The 20,684-nt window shown below is 44.3% G+C and overlaps 1 protein-coding gene across 1 annotated transcript in view; it reads right to left on the bottom strand.

The window, feature by feature from the left end:
• Positions 1-15,465, bottom strand: part of LOC147717764 (kelch-like protein 24) — an 85,084-nt gene extending 69,619 nt beyond the window's left edge. The window contains exons 1-2 of the mRNA XM_086924554.1: positions 15,023-15,465; positions 3,783-4,145 (exon numbers count right to left, since the gene is read on the bottom strand). Of these exons, the coding sequence (XP_086780680.1) occupies positions 3,783-4,145; positions 15,023-15,385 (726 nt within the window). The 5' untranslated portion in view covers positions 15,386-15,465. The remainder of the gene's footprint in view (positions 1-3,782; positions 4,146-15,022) is intronic.
• Positions 15,466-20,684: the final 5,219 nt, after the last annotated feature.

Raw genomic sequence — 20,684 nt, 5'->3', positions numbered from 1 at the left:
TGCTATCGCCCTCACTATCTATCACCCTCACTCTATCATTCTATCTATCTATCTATCTAGATACTGATCACCATCACTCTGTCTAGCTATCTATCGCCCTCCCTCTATCTATCTATCGCCCTCACTCTATCTATCTATCCCACTCACTCTATCTATCTCACTCTATCGATCGCATCACCACAGCATTACTCAGCACCACCACAGCATCACTAAGGGGCACAACAACATCACCATGCGCTACCACATGATCATTGAATGCCACAGCATCACTAGTAGCCACCACAGCATCACTCAGCGCCACCACAGCCTCAATCTGTGCAACCATTCAACAACAACTGGGTCAAATACGTTCTCTCAATGTTTCAAGCTTTATTACAAATGTCACAAAAAGAGGTTAGTATTTCACTTCTGTTCTTGGATTTTCGTCACAATAAAATACACTGAACATATTCTTCACAAGTTATTTACAAAAGTTTAAGCTATTGCCATTATAAATTACAATAACTTTTAATTATTAAAAAAATGAAAAGCCATTGTTATTTGTAATATATCTAAGTCACGTGAATACAACACATATTGCATTACAAATGCTATAGGTGTCACAAGTTATAACTATTGGCACTGTAAATGACAAAGCTATTATTTTTGCTATTTTCAAAACCAACACAAATAAAAAATGTGTAATTTACAATACCAATAGCTCAAACTTTCCGAATGCGAGACCTTATGCATTGCAAATGCTTGTTTTATTATGATTTTAAAAAAAATTTAAAGAATCCACGTGTCCAGGCACATTACTGCATTGAATGAGAGAGGTTTTAATGAGCTAGGATCAGCATTTCAAATAATTTTTAGTTAAATAGTAGCACTACTACTACAGAGGTGGCTCTATCGGAACAATCTTCACCCTAATGGATGATATCCTGTTAGCAATCTGATATTATATAGGCCACTTTAACTATAAATCTAGAGCTCATTAGATCATGTAAAATGCAGCCTTATTCAGCAAGATACCGGGGGCAGAGACATAAAGCAGCAACCTGGAGACAAGGTCGTATCTTCACAAACACTATTGCCTAGACTCAGAACCCAGGATGAATGCCTTCTTTAATCAGTTTGGTTAAACATTTTAACTGCAGCATTTCTATTTTTTCTGCTCTCTATATACTAGCAGCATTTAGCACAGAGTATGCCATTCTATTCTGTGTTCAAGAATGTCAGCAGAGATCCTATGGTGACAAAGAAAAAAATTGAATACTTGTATTCTGAATACACATTATAGGCATCTTTGAAAATTTCCTAAATAACTCGGTTTATTGTGTCCCCTGATTCTTGAAATTAAGCAGAGAGGTAACTTGGACTAAAACGAATGGCAACTAGAAAAAGAGACCCAACTGGAGCTCAACTCCCTTGGGCTGCACCTTGTAGGATAGATGAATCAGACTGCATTATTTACAGCATGGTTCAGTTTTTTAAAATAGCCTTAAGTATAAAAGTGCCTAAGTAGGTATTGTCCTTTCATTGCTTTTGGTTTTAAAAATAGAAAATGGGTTATGGTGATAGTTTTCTGTTTACTCAAAATGACTATTTAATTTTTGGAAGTCTTGAGTTATGGACAAACATTCAAGAAAATACATCATAGGTAAAATATGCATACTTTATTGTTGAAGTTTCTATAAATGGTTTCCTAAAGATTCAGAATTCATGAAATGTTACTATGATGGAGAACCAGGTTTACAATTAACTTTTTCATATAGCGTAACTAGCTCACTGTCTAAAGTAGCTGTGCTCAACACAGTGTCAAGGAGGGCTGGATCTTTCCTAAGAATTATCTTGGGAGAATGCTCTCTCCAACAGAGTCAGAGCCAACCTTGAAACGCTAAAGTATACAAAAGAAGTGATGAAGGAAATGTCTGAATTAATCTCAGCCACTGGCAATTTACTCAGGCCGCATCCCAGTCCATTGTTAATTTCCATTGTATGCAAAATAAAGATGGACTGGCAAGCAGCCCGGGTGATTACCAGAGGCTGAGATTCATTCAAGCATCCAATCCACCCATTTTTTGTATACTAAAGTATGTCGCCCTATGTGGGATGGCGTCAATAAGTGGGTCCGTGCACACTAACTAAACAATAGGTGGCTGATGACCCCTTATCAGGGCGAAACCGGCATTGGGCTTTTTGTTTTCCGGTTCAGGGAATACCTGGCCAGGCAGTTCAAGCTGGACTGTTCCCAACGGAGCAGGGCCAAGAAGTATTTGCATAAGGCTGGGTCCAAGCTGAAGTGGCATGGTGTGCAAAAGTCCACCAGATATGGGATGCGACCCCAGTGGTTGAGATTAACTCAAGCATTCCATCCATCACTTTTTTTTTGTACACTAAAGTGTATAGCTCTGAAACGCTGGCATACATCGGTCCCTCCAGAGCTACATTCTACACTTCTTGCTTAAATGAAATCCAGTGAAGCTCTAAAGGCTCAGAGATCTTTTTATAGGTACTGAAGGACCGCAAAAGCATGAACTAATAGGATCTTAATATGCCCATAGTAAAGTACAAGAAGCTTGCCACTTTGTTAGTCTGTGCGTTTTCTTGTGTAAATTGAGAGCACACATAGCAGAAAGCACAGAGAGGATTCAGCCGACAGGGTTCGATTTTATGTTAGGACAACAGCCGAAACAACTAATTGTCTAATAGAAGCAACTGAAATAAGAACATGGTGAGACGTATTTAATGCTTATTGCACTGAACTTCAATACAGCTCAATAGAGGTGGACGAACCACTGAAAGCTCGGCCACGCTTAAGCTTGAAGTGTTGCTCATGGCTTCTACCTACCTCTTTCTACCCAGGATGAAGTAGAACTGCTGAATATGGAACTCTGGAAACAGGTTTGAGTCTATGCGTCCGCATAACATCATGGGATTCTGGGAAAATCACTTAAGGCCTAAATTAGATATTTGCAGACAAGTTACTCCGACACAAGGGTGATTGATATCCTATCCGCCGAAATACACAACCCATTATAGCATATGGGATTTATATTTCAGCAGATGGGATATCCGTCACCGTTGTGACGAAGTAACCCTTCCGCCAAAATCATGTCCTTAATCTCTCCATGCTTATTAACAATTAACCTTGTCTAATTTTTTTCCGCTAAGACATCTTCGGGTACTTACGCGCTATAAAAAATTATATTTCATTCATTCAACTGGTGCTCGTGTAATGTGCTTTAATACCCCTGGTTCGAGTTTGTGCTATATTTCAAAAACTGCAGAAGAATGTCCTAAGAGGTAAAAACAAAGCCTTTAAGGAAAGACAAAAAGATACCCATTTACCAGCGGAGTTGTACTGTACAGAGTGAAACCAGAAAACATAGCTTAAATGCAGCTCCCCTGCTTAAATTGTGTGATCTTATGCAAATATTTAATTTCACCAAAACTCTTTATTCTTCATGATCGTGTATCAAGCACTTTCGGATAAGAGTTCAGCTGTATAAAACTATTGCTTTTAATAAGGGTTATAATATGCCCCATTAATGTCAAAGCTTCCAACTGTTAAAGTAATACTTTTTTTTATTACTATGAAGAGTTTAGCATATTTTACGTGGTTTGTTGTAGAATTTAGAGAACACATTTTCATGGCTCAGCTCGTGAACGGGCCCCAAGATCCGAGCCAGACCCTAGGCTCCGCTATCCCTATTAATTTGTTGGCTCGCCCACCTCATTTATTCAACTGCCAGCACCAATTTCCCAACCCTACTATTAGTCCGTACAACAGCACCCACCTTCTCAAAGCTCTGTTTGCGCGACAGCTCCTTCTCGAGCCACAACATGACTGCCTCAAAGACTGTCTCCTCCTTGGACACGTTGAGGTCATCGCTGGCCACTATCTCAGTTAGCTTGTCCCGGCACAGACTGAGAAACTCCTCTTGACGGCACACCCGGCCAAAGTGCTGCAGAATGTACTCAAAACTCTGACGCTGTAGTTCCAGGCACGAATGGGCTTCTGCAAAACAGTGGATGCCCACACAGTTGGTCTCGTCCATCTGCTGGGCCATGAACCGGCAACAGGCCTCCCGCACAGCCAGCATGTCCAGCAGATTGGCGGCAGCCAGCAGGGCCTGCACATTTCCCTTGTTGATCACCACCTAAATCGAAGAAATAAATCTTTAGATACATATGTAATTTAATAAAACTAAACCAGACTTACAGCAGCGAACTAAACTAGTCAGCATATTAGAATTCAAAAACATGCATGACTAGTTGCATCACAGTATTTGCAACATCCCACCACATTCCAAGGGGCAGATTTACAAGGAACGGACTCATCTGCATAGATGAGTCAGTTTCCTTGCGCCACTGCCAAATGTCCTTGCGCCACCATGGATGCACTTTATTTACAATACAGTGCAAGGATTAACAGATGCGTCAGAAATGATGACGCATCTTGCATCTGTTGGCACAAAAGGGACGCATTGCTGGAGTTGCTCATGAAAGTGATGCAACTCCAGCACTGCGCCACAACGGATAGGTAAGTCCATACAAAAAGCACTGCATCATTCCTTACGCCTGGTCTGAGCAGGCGTAGGGATTTTGACACAGTTAAGGCGTAGAGTGAAGCAGTGAAATGTATATTTCACAGCGTCAGTTCTACATTGTTTTTTGTGTTGGAACGCCTAACATGCATACATTATACCTAGCGCAGGTATAATGTGATGCAGGGCTTTACAACGCGACTCATTTCCCTAGATGCATCACGTTGTAAATTGGCCAGATTGTTTGCGCCGCCGTTGCTTCAAAAAATAGTGATGCAATGGCAGCGCTAGGGGCTTGTAAATCTGCCCCCAAGTATATCAAGCACAACAGTCTCTAACCATCAACAATAACCCCCCGGAACTAGGAGGTGCCCCAACACAGTCACTTGCAGCTATGGCACACGCGGAAACTGGAGAAGAAAATGGACATGGACCCCCATCTGGGGCTAACACAGAACACAAAGAAGAAAATAGACAAAGTATTACAACCATCCCGTTGATAACAAAACCAGTCAGAGGCCATAGTCAACAGGCAACACACTGCCAAGACCCGAGGGGAGAAATAGAGGTCTTACCCAACAAATCTGTATACCTTCAACAGTCAAGTGGAGAGGCAGGCAACTCTGGGGCACCAAGGCCGACTGAAACAAAGCAAAAAGTAACCAATATGAGTTTAAACAACGGGTCCAGAAGAGAAGGTACTGGAAAGATGAACAGGCCAAACCAGGAGTCAATGCTCAGAGCCTTTTACATCAATCAATGATTGCCCCAGCTGGAGTCTCCCGGACAAAGGGACTCAGGACGAGGTGCAAGACTCAAAACAAATATCCCCCTAATTGATAACATCCAATGAACTCTACGGTAGAAGCATCAAGCAATCAAGTGGAAACTCCGCCCAAAGAAGAAACCAGCTACACACTTCAACCCGTACCGATGGCCAAAGTAAACCAACATCTGCCAGCAACTCAAACATCAAGTACCAGACAGCAAGAAATAGAGGCTCTGGTATTCTATCCCCTTTACACTTCTAAGGGCCATCAGGATACGTTAAACAGAAGAAATATATGAAGATTAATTAAGGCAATTCCAAATCTTGCCAGTATTAGGTCAAAGGATCTACTTCCCGTAGAGTTCATACACACCGCCAATCCTCAAAGGCCAGAGGCCATAAAGACAACGTCGATCACAAGCAAAACTGCAGAGACAATCCTAGCAAATCGGGGCACATTCCAAAATTGGGGCATTGATATCGCCCCCTACCAAAAACCAGCCTATCCATTTCCACTATTAAGCAACGCAAGTCCTGGACCAACAACACACCATGCACACTCAAACAGTGTACTTAGAGGTGCTCGGGGCAGATCTCGACAACAGAGCGTTAGCAGTCAGTGGGATCGACAAGAAATATCACAGAGGGTAGCCGCTTCCACATGGCAAGGATTTAATAGGGAAGCAATATCCTGTACTATAATCATATGCACAGAGGAGGACTGACGCTACTCACAGGACAAAGCCCATAGCAGGGCAAAGGGGACCCCGCTCAGTCTATGCTCGTGGAATATCAATGGCTTAGCAACAAAAATAGATGACACAGATTTCCTGAGTTATGTTAGAACCTTCAACATAATCTTGCAGCAAGAAACCTGGCTCACGGATCCTCAGCACATTCAGGGCTACATGTGCTTTGCTACACCAGCAAAAAGGACCGGTAGATTTGGACATCGCTCTGGGGTGCTGGCCACCTAGGTTTCCACAACGAGTACGACTTCAGCAATTCTCACTGGCTCGACATCAACTGCAATAATAGCAGTCACAATTATTATCTCCCTCCAGGCCAAAGAAACAGAGGTGTGCCTAATCAACTCGTATTTTCACCCCAAAACGTAAAGTGAAAGACAAAAAAAACAACAAAAAAAAACTCACTGATCAAGTGGCAACGTACGCTACAGAGATGGAAAAAACTATGTTTATCTTGGCTGGGGACCTATACCAATATCTCATTGGTTCAGCTGAAGGAGAGGAGGTCTGTAAGTAAAATGGCATCTTCAATATCCCTGTATAGGTTTCACGGTGCACACCTTCTTTATTTCAATTTCAGTTGTTTCATTTTAGTCGTCTTCTGTTGCGTGCTTCCCCGAAAAAACGCGGACAGCCCTGCCACGTTATTTGAATATAACGCACTGGAAGGAGGAGTGATTCCAGCCCTCGCCGGGTGCACTGCTTTAATGTCCAGGCATCACAAATTATGCCACACGTTAAATCTTTTGTTTTATTCTTCTTTATTTTAATCACAATAATCCACATCTTGTTACATTCTTCTTATTTTCACATCTTTTCGCTCTGTCACAAGCGGGAACGCTTACATCTAGCTTTATTCTAAATGAGGCAGAAATGCTAATCCAAGCCTTCTTCTGCGCCAAGATTGCACATGTAAGTTTTGTTCATGTTCATTAAAATCCATATACCCAATGCATTTCGGGCCTTTAAATTTGGCCCTTCGTCAGGGGTTATCTAAAATGCAAAATACATAATTAACTCTATGTTCCATTCAGTGATACTGCATCTTAAATTCTCATACCATCTTTATCAAAACAGAGCTGTTGCTTAAACTAACGTTTTCCCGCTAATAAACGTAGCCTACCGCTACACATTATCCTGAATACCTCTACTCCCTTCCATGTCTTTCCACCTTGTTGTTATACTCCCCATGTGTCCCAAAGCCTCCCACGTCATCTGTCTACCCTTATCCCCCTCCAGAATGCTCCTCCTATGTGCGCCTCTAACCACGTACTGGTATTCCATTGCTTAATGCACATTCCCCCATTCTTTTTCATCATTGCATAAGCATACCTTTTTGCAAAATAATCACGTTCTCGTGCTTGCGTCTGCTGTCTCGTCAGACTTCTGTTCAACTCCTACGCTTTTCAACGTGCACCCGCCTTCTTGAACCTAAAGTTATCCCCGCCCCTCTGTTGCACCTGTGCGTGGTTAGTCCACCACCCTTCCTTCTTTCTTTCGCGCTGTTGTTACACCATCCCCTCTTAATCACCGCCTACAGGCCCCATGTTGCAGTTCGTGTTCCATTCTAAATATCCGGCATCCTTAATCCTCACTGCTAACATTCCGAAGTTCACCACATCAATGTATTCAACATAATTACCCCGCCCTCCCGTAGATGTCAACTAACATTAGTTTTCGCCTTGATATGTGAGGTGTATGTTATTCGTCCCCCAAATTACTATGTAATCCAATTACAATAACACTGATAAGACATATAACGTTCTCTGTGTACCATGCTTAATTCATGAACCTAATGAAAGCTGTTGCGAACAACTGGTTAAACCATCGTCCTGCTTGTGACATTTTTGATCTTTCATCAAATTTTGTCAAATGTCTGCGGTGGGTGCTCCGAGGTATTTGGGCTGTAAAATGTCAAACTGCACTGTATAGGTTTCACGGTGCACACCTTCTTTATTTCAATTTCAGTTGTTTTAATCACTTTAGTCGTCTTCTGTTGCGTGCTTCCCCGAAAAAACGCGGACAGCCCTGCCACGTTATTTGTAGGCGGTGATTAAGAGGGGATGGTGTAACAACAGCGCGAAAGAAGGAAGGGTGGTGGACTAACCACGCACAGGTGCAACAGAGGGGCGGGGATAACTTTAGGTTCAAGAAGGCGGGTGCACATTGAAAAGCGTAGGAGTTGAACAGAAGTCTGACGAGACAGCAGACGCAAGCACGAGAACGTGATTATTTTGCAAAAAGGTACGCATATGCAATGATGAAAAAGAATGGGGGAATGTGCATTAAGCAATGGAATACCAGTACGTGGTTAGAGGCGCACATAGGAAGGAGCATTCTGGAGGGGGGATAAGGGTAGACAGATGACGTGGGAGGCTTTGGGACACATGGGGAGTATAACAACAAGGTGGAAAGACATGGAAGGGAGTAGAGGTATTCAGGATAATGTGTAGCGGTAGGCTACGTTTATTAGCGGGAAAACGTTAGTTTAAGCAACAGCTCTGTTTTGATAAAGATGGTATGAGAATTTAAGATGCAGTATCACTGAATGGAACATAGAGTTAATTATGTATTTTGCATTTTAGATAACCCCTGACGAAGGGCCAAATTTAAAGGCCCGAAATGCATTGGGTATATGGATTTTAATGAACATTAACAAAACTTACATGTGCAATCGTGGCGCAGAAGAAGGCTTGGATTAGCATTTCTGCCTCATTTAGAATAAAGCTAGATGTAAGCGTTCCCGCTTGTGACAGAGCGAAAAGATGTGAAAATAAGAAGAATGTAACAAGATGTGGATTATTGTGATTAAAATAAAGAAGAAGAAAACAAAAGATTTAACGTGTGGCATAATTTGTGATGCCTGGACATTAAAGCAGTGCACCCGGCGAGGGCTGGAATCACTCCTCCTTCCAGTGCGTTATCTTCAATATCCCCACACAATGCACCTCACTGCATGAAAGGAAGAAATGCTGCAAAAGCAGCCTTCTCGATGATCTAGAACATCTAAACCTCCGAGCATTTAACGGAATATTCCTGGGCGACTCTCCTCCGGTCGATTCATTTTACTCTGCAACAACAAGCTCTATACTGGACTACACCTTTCCAAGTCTCTCTCCGTTCCAATACATCCTATGGGTTCAGAATGGGGACAAGGGTGACAGTGACCATCGCCCTCAGGAACTTCAGCTAAAACTAAATCTAAGTAAGACTCGGACAATGTTGTCAATAAACAACAACAAAACCTGCAGAGAAACCGGTTCCTGGGCGGCACTAAACTTGACCCAGCTCAACAGTACAAGTATCAATGACCCCACTGCTGAAGGTAGTCCAGGCTAAACTTCTCCCCTCGATAGCCTATGGCAGCGAGGCAATGCGGGGAAGAGACGCTAAGGATCTGGACAACATACAGGTCAAAGCATACAGAACCATGTTCTGCCTTCCGCCCTTTACATCACCTGCTCAAATAAGGTTGGAGTTAGGTCTTCTACAACAAGCCTTAGCCAGGTACGGCTTGTATATCATTTGCTGGCATAAGATCAGAAGCACAACTACAAACACGTTAAATTACTTGTTGTGGCATGACATACAGCTTAGGGAGCAGTCCCAGGCTAGAAGCTACCTTCAGCTAGCCCTGGAATGTACCAAACTCATGGGATTTGGGACACGCAACTCGACAATTTAACCTTTAAACAAGCATTTACAATGCAATGGTTTTGCCTTTGTTAAAGTTAGAGCTATTGGCATTGCTCTTGACATTTTTATTTATGTATTTTTTTAACATAAATAAATGGCATTGTCATTTACAATGCCACTAGCTTTATCTCTCGCAAATGACACACACAAACACACACAGAGCCCCCCCACACAGAGCCCCCACACACAGCCACACAGAGCCCCCCACACACACAGCCACACAGAGCCCTTCACACACACCCACCCACACAGCACAAGCAGGCAACAGGGGCACACAGAGGCACAAGCAGGCGACAGGGACATACAGAGGCACAAGCAGGCGACAGGGGCACAAGCAGGCGACAGGGGCACAAGCAGGCGACAGGGGCACACGGAGGCACAAGCAGGTGACAGGGGCACGAAAACGGAGGCACAAGCAGGTGACAGGGGCACGAAAACGGAGGCACAAGCAGGTGACAGGGGCACGAAAACGGAGGCACAAGCAGGCAACAGGGGCTCACGGAGGCACAAGCAGGCAACAGGGGCACACGGAGGCACAAGCAGGCAAAGGGGCACGGACATTCTAGACGTGTGCAAGCCTCCCTGCCCTAGTGTCCCCATATCATGAGACCTTCAACCAGTTCAGGTCCTTTAGCTGGTAGAACAATGCATTTTGGGACATGGAGTTTCTCGTTTAGAGTATGAGCCCACAAACCACAGCATCCAGTGTAACTGGTAGAATAAAAAAAAATTAAAGAAAAGAAAAATCACACAACTTGCTGAGGGTGCCATATTTGTCATAAGGATGCTTGACATCCTAAAGTGGCCGGCCTTTCAAACTGAACAAGAGATTTGCACAGGCAGGTGCACTGGAGAGGTCAGCTTTAGTTTACATGATGAATATGTGGAAGGTTCTCCATCACAGAAGGTGTTTTTCAAAATACATTTGTTTTGTTACTAAGAAGGAATGTGACCAGGCAAGGTTAAATTATGTCCCTAAACCAGTAGAACACCCAAATTCTTTAATGCGGAGCGCCCCACCCAGCGTGGCAGCCACGTGCCCATGGAAACGAGTCAGCAATTCACAAACTGAACCCTGTGCAGCCCACGCCTACTTCGCAAGTCTGAGAAACGAGCATTACTTACGGCACGGGAAACACACACACACACACACACACACACGGGAAGGGGCCTCGCGCAGCCACAAAGCAGAATGGCAACACAGCAGTGCCCACCTCCCAGTTCTAGCCATCTTTCATTTCAACAAATCTGTATGGGGGGGGGGGGGGGGGGGGGGGGGGGGGGGGGAAGACGTTGGATGTGGGTCACATTGCTAAATGAGTCTTTTTCTGGTCTTGCTTGCTTCCCTGCATCCCCATCACGCACCCCATAAAATGCGCCCTTGAGTAAGTGACACAGTAACAAGAGCACGCCGAGGTGGATTCGTGGACAATAAACATGTTAGAAACGTTGTTTCAGTGTCTAATATCTTCCGTAACCAGCTACAGTACAAAAGGGGATACAATTGTATACCGTAACTGTTTATTTATACCGTGTTCTTTAAATTTCAAACTGGACTCTGCACACGCGTAAATAGTGCATATACAAAGCACATACCTGCACACTGCATGTCCTTGGTATGATGTGCCGAAAATTAACCCTGGCACTGTCATCTAGCAAACCGGGATTTTTTCCAAGTCGCCAAATACATCATATGCTGTCAAGGTCTTTCGAATTCCGGAGCGTTTCTGTTCACAAGAATATGCAACTTTAACCTCCGTGAGAAGCGGAGACAGTTTTTTTTCTATCACCCGCGACCTGAACACGCTAAAGCGCTGGGGTTTCACAGCCTGCTGCTTGAAAAGGCACGCCGAGTCAAGCAAGGGCTTCCCCGTCTCTCAGCACGTGAGCTGATCCGCCGCGCTGCGTCTGACTCAGGCACTGCCCACAAAATCATTCTGATGAAACAGTTCACTGCAGAACCGAATCAGGTGCGTTAGACGTACACACGCGGACCGTTTCTGAAGTCCAAGAACACAGGCTCAATTACACCGCCCGCCCGCAGCTGCCCGGCCGAGGGGCGATGCTCGGGAAAGGCTCGCATGTAGTCCTGCCAAACCATACTGCGTAGGAGCGAGGCGACTGGTACAGACAGCACCGCCTCACATCCAATGAAGTGCACAAACCCGGGGCGCATTTGTTTTGTGCACACTCGGGTATTCCACGTGCTGCAGGCATCTTCATTTAATGCATCACGCACTCCGGAGGTGTCCGGGCGCAAGACACAGATCGGAGCGCTTCCCTTTCTCAGCAGGGGAAGACAAATTGTACGATGAATGCAATCGGGACACTTAGTAAGCGCTTTAGATCTCGCAACCGTTGTTGGCTTTAGAGCTGGTGGTGGCGCAACCCCAATGGCACCCCCCCTCCCTCGGTACCGGTTTCCTGAAAGCAAGTACAAGGCTCTCCACTCCTCCTCCGGATGACGTGGCGGAGGCTCGGCCGGCCGGGCCAATCCCAGCGCGGCCCTGGCTGGAGGCACACGGCTGCTTCCTTCGGGACGGATCTCGCTGCGGGCAGCATCTCCGGTCTCCCTCACAACACGGGAGACCGGCAAGGCAGGAAATGGCTTCCCCAAGAAGGGGGAAGCGAAACCACGTCCTCCCGGCCCCGCCCACAACCAGGCGGCGGGCCGGACATTTTCTTCCGGTGTTTCTAATGCAGGACCAGATTCGGGGGCGTTCCAGAGGACAGGCTTTCGGCTGACGTCGCCAAAAGCCAAAAATTCTCGGGAACGCCCCCGAATCTGGTCCGGCATTGACGGACAGGCCCGTCTTCAATGGCTAGCCTCCATTTATGGAGCTAGCCAATAGAAGACGGGGCGGATTCCAAGCCCCACATACTATTCTCATTAGGTTTTTTCTAGCGAATGCTTACTTTGTAAGCATTGGCTAGGCAAAACCTAAAAACTAGTCTAGAAGTCCATAAAACAAATTTCCTTGCTGGAGGACAAGGCTAGCTTCTCCAAGAGATCTCATGCCTGGATGACCTGGAATTCCTATGATTGCCTCACAAACATTCTTCAACCAGGGATATCCTAAAGCCATAAAAATGAACTTTTTAAGGCATAGATTGGGGATTTTTTAGTATGCACAGCATCTTCCACCATGGCGGAGGACAATAGCACAAGACACATGTAGGCTGTGTAACATCAAGCAAGGAGATATTTTACATCTAATAATCTGCTCATGTAAGGAACTGCACCAAGAATGGCAACAGCTCCTAAAAGAACCTCTCAAGCAGAAAATCACCTACACCAGCCGACAAGCAGTGCTGGCCTGTTTAAATCCGGAAAACATACAATTGAATTGTAGATTTGTAAAGTTCATTATACTGGCAGAACAAAAAATGCCTAAAATACAGAAAACTTGAAAAGCAATCAGAATACTCTGCACCGCAGGTAGTCATGAAGACTGGAAGAGGCCTTGCCTGACCACACTAAGGACAGACCACCTGCACTATAATGGAAACGTCGCAAGAAGCCCAGATAATCTGAACAACATATATAACACGATCTTGGTCAATGGGCAAGCACGGCTGGATCAAAAAAAATATGTGACTGTATCGTGTAGTACCCAGCGAACTAAGGACATTCATTAATATTACCATTATTATTTCGGATTCTAACTTGTAATGAACATTCCCTACCTCTGGGTTTTAACTGGTTTTACTTGAAGATTTCCCTTTTATAATTATAGCGCCTAAAAAAGGTAGCAAAGGTGGATGAAGTTATATTGAATGTTTGGCTAAATTTGTATTCTTTTAAGTGTTAATCCTGCAATGGTTTCAGTTAACTATGCAAAAATAAAGAAACTGTAAACTGCCCCCAAATATGTGAGGGACGAGGGGGCAAGTGGCGTCAAGAGGACCGACTTGTGAATTAAGTCTTGTCGCCTACCTAGTGTTACCGATGGCCGATGTGCATGTCAGATGCGTGCATCAACTTCCTAGTGCACAGTAGCTCTCAGTTGCACCAAAGTCTGGCATCTGTGTGTTATAATGTTATGTGGTGTGCTTAGTAGCGAGGCAGCCGGGAAACATCATTTACCACGAAGGCATTACCACTACTCACGTTTACCACGTGACACTTACCACGCAGGGTGCCTTCCACGCAGGGTTCCTTCCACGACGTCTTTGCCACGCATTAGGGGGATTGGGGGGTTGGCGGGGGTCGGCTGGGGGAGGGGCGGGGGGGGGGGGCCTGGGGGGGGTCTCCCCCCCAGAAATAAAAAAAAGGAGCGGGTTAATTAAATAAAAAAAAAAACGCACTTCCGTACCAACGAGGATGCCACACACGGCGTCCGAGTGTCAGTTTACTGCCCTGAGCTCGGCTCTAATTGAGCAGGCGTCGACGGCTTCCTCCAGAGCGGGTTAATTACATTTTTTTAAAAAACGCACTACAGTAGCACTGAGGTAAAAGGAAAGTGCCTCCCCCAAAGACGTGCCGTTACGGCAGTCCTTTTTTAATTTTGGCAGACGTGTTTTCACGCTTGTTTCGATGGTGGATGGAAGGTACGGGCTGCTGGTGAAAGACAGGAAGGTGTCAGGTAAGAAAATAATCTTTAGCATTTGTGTTTGTGTTTAGGACGTAAAAATGCGTGGTATGATCCTTCGTTGCAAATTCCAGCGTGGTAAAGCCACTTGCGAACTAAAATTCGCGTGGTATTGCCATGCGTGGAACTTGTATTCGTGGTAACATCATATATTCGAGGCAGCCAATACGGCGAGGTAATGTATTACATAATGTATTAAGGAGCAATGAGGCGCGGGATAGATTAACAATAGTGACTGCGTTAACAGAGGAGACCTTACATAAAATCAAGAGTATACGAACAGAAAACAGGGGCCATCAGAATTTTTGAATAGCACAGACAAGCCGATATCGTGTACCCTATGTCAGAAGGGTGACTCAACAAGACCTTGTTTAACAGCCTAACCACCAAACCCAATGGTTACTTATAACTGTTTGTATAATAAGTTAGCACCTCATGGTTGGTACTATCGGGTGAAAAATCCCAGTTACTGATGAATACCAACTCCGCGACTGCCGCTGAGGAACAGCCTAAAAGCCATCGGGAAAAGATGCATGGGTCAATAGTGCGTTTGCAGCGTTATCCTATGCACAAGTTCTCTGAGCTACTCTTACAGGATGAAGAGCAAAGAAGGGGCAGCAGGACAATACACAGATCGGTATACAATACGCAGCGCATGCAAGGCAGGTCTGGCTGGGGCACCACCTGGGCCGTGTAGGCGTAGTCCACCAGGGCGCCGATCATGGCCGGCTCCACTCCGTTGATGGCCACCCGCTCCTGCTGCGCCTCGGCCAGGCCGGAGTTGGAGAACATGGCCCGGAAGTAGGAGCTGCAGGCGGCCAGCACCAGGCGGTGGCACGGGAAGTCGTGGCCGCCGCAGCACAGCACCACGTCGCAGAAGGAGCGCAGCAGGCGCAGGCTGTTCAGGCCCTCCAGCACATGCAGCGGGTGCCGCGCCTCGGTGAGCAGCAGCTCCTCCTCCTCGCCCTCCTCCCCGGAGGCCTGCGGGGCCGGTAACTCCACCTGCGGGGCCCTGGCGGCGGGGCAGTTACGCGGAGCCGGGTCCATGTCTCCACGGGTGCTGCCTCTGGTGGAGTAGTAGCTGTCTTTTTTTTTGTTTTGAAAGGCCACTTCCCCTCCCAAACGACGTCACTTCCGGTTCGTTTCCTATGTTCAATGGTTGTGCTGATTTCGCGTAATTTCCGTGCTCATTAGTACAATTGACCCCATCGACTGGGAGCCCGGGTGCAGTGCACTTCCGGACCTTAAATCAGTGGTGCTTAAACTGTTCGATGCAGAGCCACGCTCGTGAAAAAAAATCAACCGACCCGCCCCAGATATTTTTTCGCAATTCTATAAAATCAACTGCTCTAAAATATCTAACAATTTAAACATTGCTGTTACTTTTAGTTATCCTTTCTAAAAACAAATGCAATTTTCAATTTTATTTATTGAATTCGAACAGCACATCTTCTTTACGTATATAAATAATAATACACTTTACAGATGTAGATGTGGTGAGTATATGAGGGTGAACGGTGTAAATGGGAAACAAGTTTAGGCATAGCCAATAGGTCTCGTCTTTAGGGCCTTATAAGTATTTAGTTATGCAGCACAATATCCTTGATGCAACAACACCAACTGTTGCATGGCTAAACACTTATAAGGTCCCAAAGGCGAGACCTATTGGCTATGCCAATGCTTGTTTCTTTAAATCACTCCACTGCCAACAAAAAAATAAGTTAAAAACGTTGTTCACCACTCCGATAGCTCTGACTTTAACAAATGCGAGACCGATAGCATTGCAAATGCTTGTTATTTAATCTGTTCCAACCAGCACTGGGAGGATAATAGCAACAAAAAAAAAATTATACATGTCGATGTGTGCCGCTGTGAGGTTCCTTGCATGTTATAGTACCCTGTGATGCGGCTTATTCCCCAAATTCAGTTTTTTATCTTTTGCATTTTTGATGCACTTAAATTAAAATACTTCTTAAAGAAATGAAAAAAGGCCAAGGTGCACCACATCAACATTTAGTGGAATAGATATTTTCAGCGAGGTAATCAGTAATGATCATATCAGAGAGATTTTTCTTCATATAATTTTGAAAGTTCTTTATTTAGTTCAGATGGTTAAAAGATATACAGGATCTACAGCCGACGCGTTTCGTCCACAAGGGACTTCTTCAGGGCAGGATAGTCAGATGGTGATAATGTCCCTGGTTTCTGGACCGTAGGTGAGGGATGTGAGAATGTGCCCGGATAACTATATTGATCATCCGATAGTATCATGTATAATTAGAACTTAAATCCAATTGGATAACTGGCGTTAGAGGATTCAACCGCCTTCAAAATCGCACCAATGATATCAGGTGTTGCAATGTCTTGTGTTCAAGCCACATAGAAAGTGAGGACAATAATCCAATGGTAGTGGAACCAGGGTAGATAGGTAATGGAGACCAGACGTCCCCCTCCGTCAAGACCGGTACTTGACGGAGGGGGACGTCTGGTCGGACGCTATCGTTTCTAGCCACGCAGGAACCAGGGGATGCATTAGCAGGCTTCATCAAGAGCTGTTTGGCAATAGAATTACCCTACACTTACCCGCATATAAAGAAAAGATTTAAGTAGATATTACACGGAGGTCTCCTTGGCCTTTTTTCAAATCTTGTTATAGTTCATGTTTGAACCTGCATTGTGACAGTGGGTGTTCTTTGAAGTGTGCACACATACTGCCCCATGTACTAGTGGGCGAGATTTCTTGGAGAATAATTTGACTAGGTGCTGTCCCTTTGGGAATCCACCACTGTTACTTTCCTTTTTTGTATGACTTCTTAAAGAAATATTCCAAAATAATATTTCAGCAGATAAGCCGCAGATAAGTCGAGGACTGTTATCCGATAATGAGTAGTGTTAAGGCTCTGTATGGGTTATTAACTATGTGTAATAAAGCAGCCTCCGTTATGCTTCCTGGTCTGCTCATACATTTGAGGGTATAAGTAAAGATGTTTAATTTATGTGGTGCCTTTGCAAGAAAGTGCCAAAACCATCCTTCAGGAATCGGGAAAGAAACCTTGAAGAAGACACCAATTAACTCGCTTCCTCCAATAGGCTAGCCTTGTGTGATATCAGTAGGGGTCAGGTCTGGACATAAAGATCAATTCTGGAATTATTATTTTTCGTAAATAATAAACGCATTCACAGCACTAAATGTAGGCAGGGGAAGAACGGTATAATTTTGTTAAAAGCATCTCTGTATGGCTGGAGGTTCAATTTAAAACAAAAAACCCCAATAACAACCAATAACAATTACAATAGCGTCAGCTAGTGTGTGTTTTTTGTTGTTGTTTTTTTACTGTCCTATTTACTTGTTTTGAGTTGCTGCTATAAAAATTTTGATGGAGAAAAGTTCCACCCTGAGTTAGTGTATTTCGCATGCAGGGCGCAGCTTCGCTGCTTGGATGTAACCAATGAACAAGTAACAAAGCTCGTAAAAGCACTGCTTGAGCGCATATTTGTGTGCTTTTTAATTCCTAATTCACTCTAAATAAAGTAAGCTCTTTAACAATGCATCCTTCCATACAACAGGGTAGGTTGTCCCTTCCTTTGCTTGGGTTACTCTGTGACCGCTACCCAAAGCTACTGTAGACACCATCATAGGTCATAAGGATTGAACTTTGTGCGCGTGCATCAGAGTAATGTTCTTTGTGGAAGCCTCAAGCCTTGTACATGGCTTGCCATGAGTTATTCTCTGTTTAATACTTGATCTGCTTGTATGTCGATCTTCTTTCTGTCTTTTATGTGAAGACACTTGAAATATAAGTTTCAGTTTTCACTGTTGCAGTGTTTAATCACGGAGCCCACAAAACAAAAGCACACCCTTCTTTCTGCTAGAATTCTTGGCTAATAAAAGAATTGGACGAGAAAAGAAAAGAAAAAAAGATTAAAAGGGAGGTGAATTCAGACAGCAGAGAGATGTTTCCCACATGTGCAGCTACAGGAAGCACTGTTTATTCACGGGTCTGTTTATTGTTTTTTAAAGATTTTTATATAGCGCGACTTAGACCAGTATCAGAGCGCTTTACACGAGCACCAGTTTTGTTACAGATGGATTACAGTTCCCTGAGGAGGCCGCATTCAAAGTGCTTTAGGTCGGGGCTCGTGAGCTGCTGTGCGTCGACAATGAGTTAGAGTACTGGTAGAAAAAAGACAATATATTGTATGGCACACAACAATTGGAAAGCGCAACACAGACAATTGTGCAAACCGATGGATGGAAATCCCAGAACTGTACAAAAATGGCAGTCAAATTAAGAAAGCTCTCCAGGACTGTTCTTTTGGTTAAAGGCGCTGTACAAATGGTAATAGCTTTACAAAACTTAACAACATAATATAACAAGGTCTGACATTTCCAAGACCTCTTGGCCCTGTCTGAGACGGAGACTAGTCGCTATCTCCCTGACCTGTTGATGGTTCAAAAAGGCAAATCTGAAGTAGCCTGAGACAGCGCAGCAGCAGTGTTCTAAAGAGTCCTTGCTGACACCGTCCTTGCTCGCTCATAAAAGAGAGCAAGAAAAACAAGCGTGCGCGCCTCGCGTTGAAAGTTGAAAAAAAAGCATCAAAGAAAGGAATGGGGGAGGGTTGTGAGTGAGAGAGGGGGAGTAACAGCAGCTGTTTTCAAGAATAATCATGCTTGTGGCGGCATCTGCCTTGTGGGAGCAAGCAACAGCCAATTAGCATGCGCACCGCTGCTCGCTCCCGCAAAGTATATGGCGCCACAAGCACGAGTATGTGCTTCCAAAAAGAGCAGGTCGACGGCTAAAGGTCCTCCTAAGCAGCGCATGTGCGCTGCGTAGGCGAGACCTAAAAATTGTGCAGGTACTCATTTAAATGCGGCGAGTGGGTTGGGCTAGGGCCGGGACTAAGAGCAAGCCATGCTGATACTTATTGACTTCAGTACTAGTTGCAGCACATACTAAAACATATGAAAAATGTGTTTCTTTAAACAAAAGGTATTAACTCATTACACAAAACAAAAGCCAAATGCGGTGATGTTTTAACATTTCCTTGTTTTATAATATTTGCAGTTTCCACACTGTTATATACTGTTCATTGGCACAATAGTATATATTCCTGAGTGCACACACACAGAGAAAGAAACAAGCAGACGTGCACACACAAAGCATTCCACACATTTCCTTTAATAAACCTCCCAAGAGTGTCTCGATTTCCCCCTCCTTTCTCTCACTTTTTTCCACACACAAAAACGCCCCCAGGCAGGTAAGATTAAAGCCAATTTAACCTTGTTAACTTCTTTGGCTTTCTTAATTGCGTTGTCACTGGGCTGCCTCGATTCCGGTGTTTGCAACGCAGCATGATGGTGGACACCGGATGTTATGCAAATTAGCCCACACTGAATAGTTCAGCAGGGGCTCAGCTCACCAGTCACTGCTACAGAAGTGCCTTGGCTGTTAGACAGGTCACCTCCACTAGCAGCCAATGCGCCTAAGGTTTATGAGTACCAGTACTCTCCTTGGCAGTAGAGAAATGCCGGTGCTCATTACCTGTGAGTACCGGCCCATTTAAGGCACTGAGGGTGACATAAGAAAGGAAGTAGTTATAGCTTGAAAGAATTTAGAAGGGGGAGTGTTAAGTCGATTTAGGACTTTCTGGAGAGGGAAGATTCTTAGATTTCAGCGAAGTTCGACTGTGTCATCTTTGCTTATGGGTTTGGGATCCTTTTTTCTTGTAATAGATCTTTGCTACACCTTGTATGTCATTCTTTTCCAGAAGTAGAATGAGGGAATGTGGAGAACGTTTTTTGTAAAATATTGCCAACAAAGTATGTTTTCTACAAAGCGTAAATGATGTACTCTCAAGATTAGGAAACACATAGGTACCCATGAAATGCATTTGGAGGATTTATTTATTTATTTATTACAAGTTTCTATATGGTGCATGCTTAGATACACCGGCAACAAAACAATTCAGAAGTAAGAAATGGAAAAGTACACTAATTTTAACCATTGGATGTGATCAAGTAGAGAACAATATTTCCAGGCACTGAAGCATCTAGATTGCTAGGAGCAATTTGAAATGATAGCGTTTTGGGGTTTTACCAGAATAATGGTAGATTAAATTAGCTTTAGATTTGCTGGGATGTGATGACATCTATCCCCCCTGGCTCACCCCAAAACTAATTATACTACTATGATCTCCCAAACAACCCTTTCTAAATTCTTCCCTCATGTATCCCTCCTTTGACTCATCCCAAACCTCATCTTACTACTAAATAACACTTTCTAGACTCAAATCAAATCAAATAATCTTTATTCGGTTTCCGTTATTTTGAAAGCCATGAAAGTAC

The sequence above is a fragment of the Lissotriton vulgaris genome, chromosome 5, assembly GCF_964263255.1.
Source record: "Lissotriton vulgaris chromosome 5, aLisVul1.2, whole genome shotgun sequence".
Classification (NCBI taxonomy): domain Eukaryota; kingdom Metazoa; phylum Chordata; class Amphibia; order Caudata; family Salamandridae; genus Lissotriton; species Lissotriton vulgaris.
The sequence above is the reverse complement of the archived record's forward strand: the minus strand, read 5'-3'. Positions and strand labels throughout refer to the sequence as shown.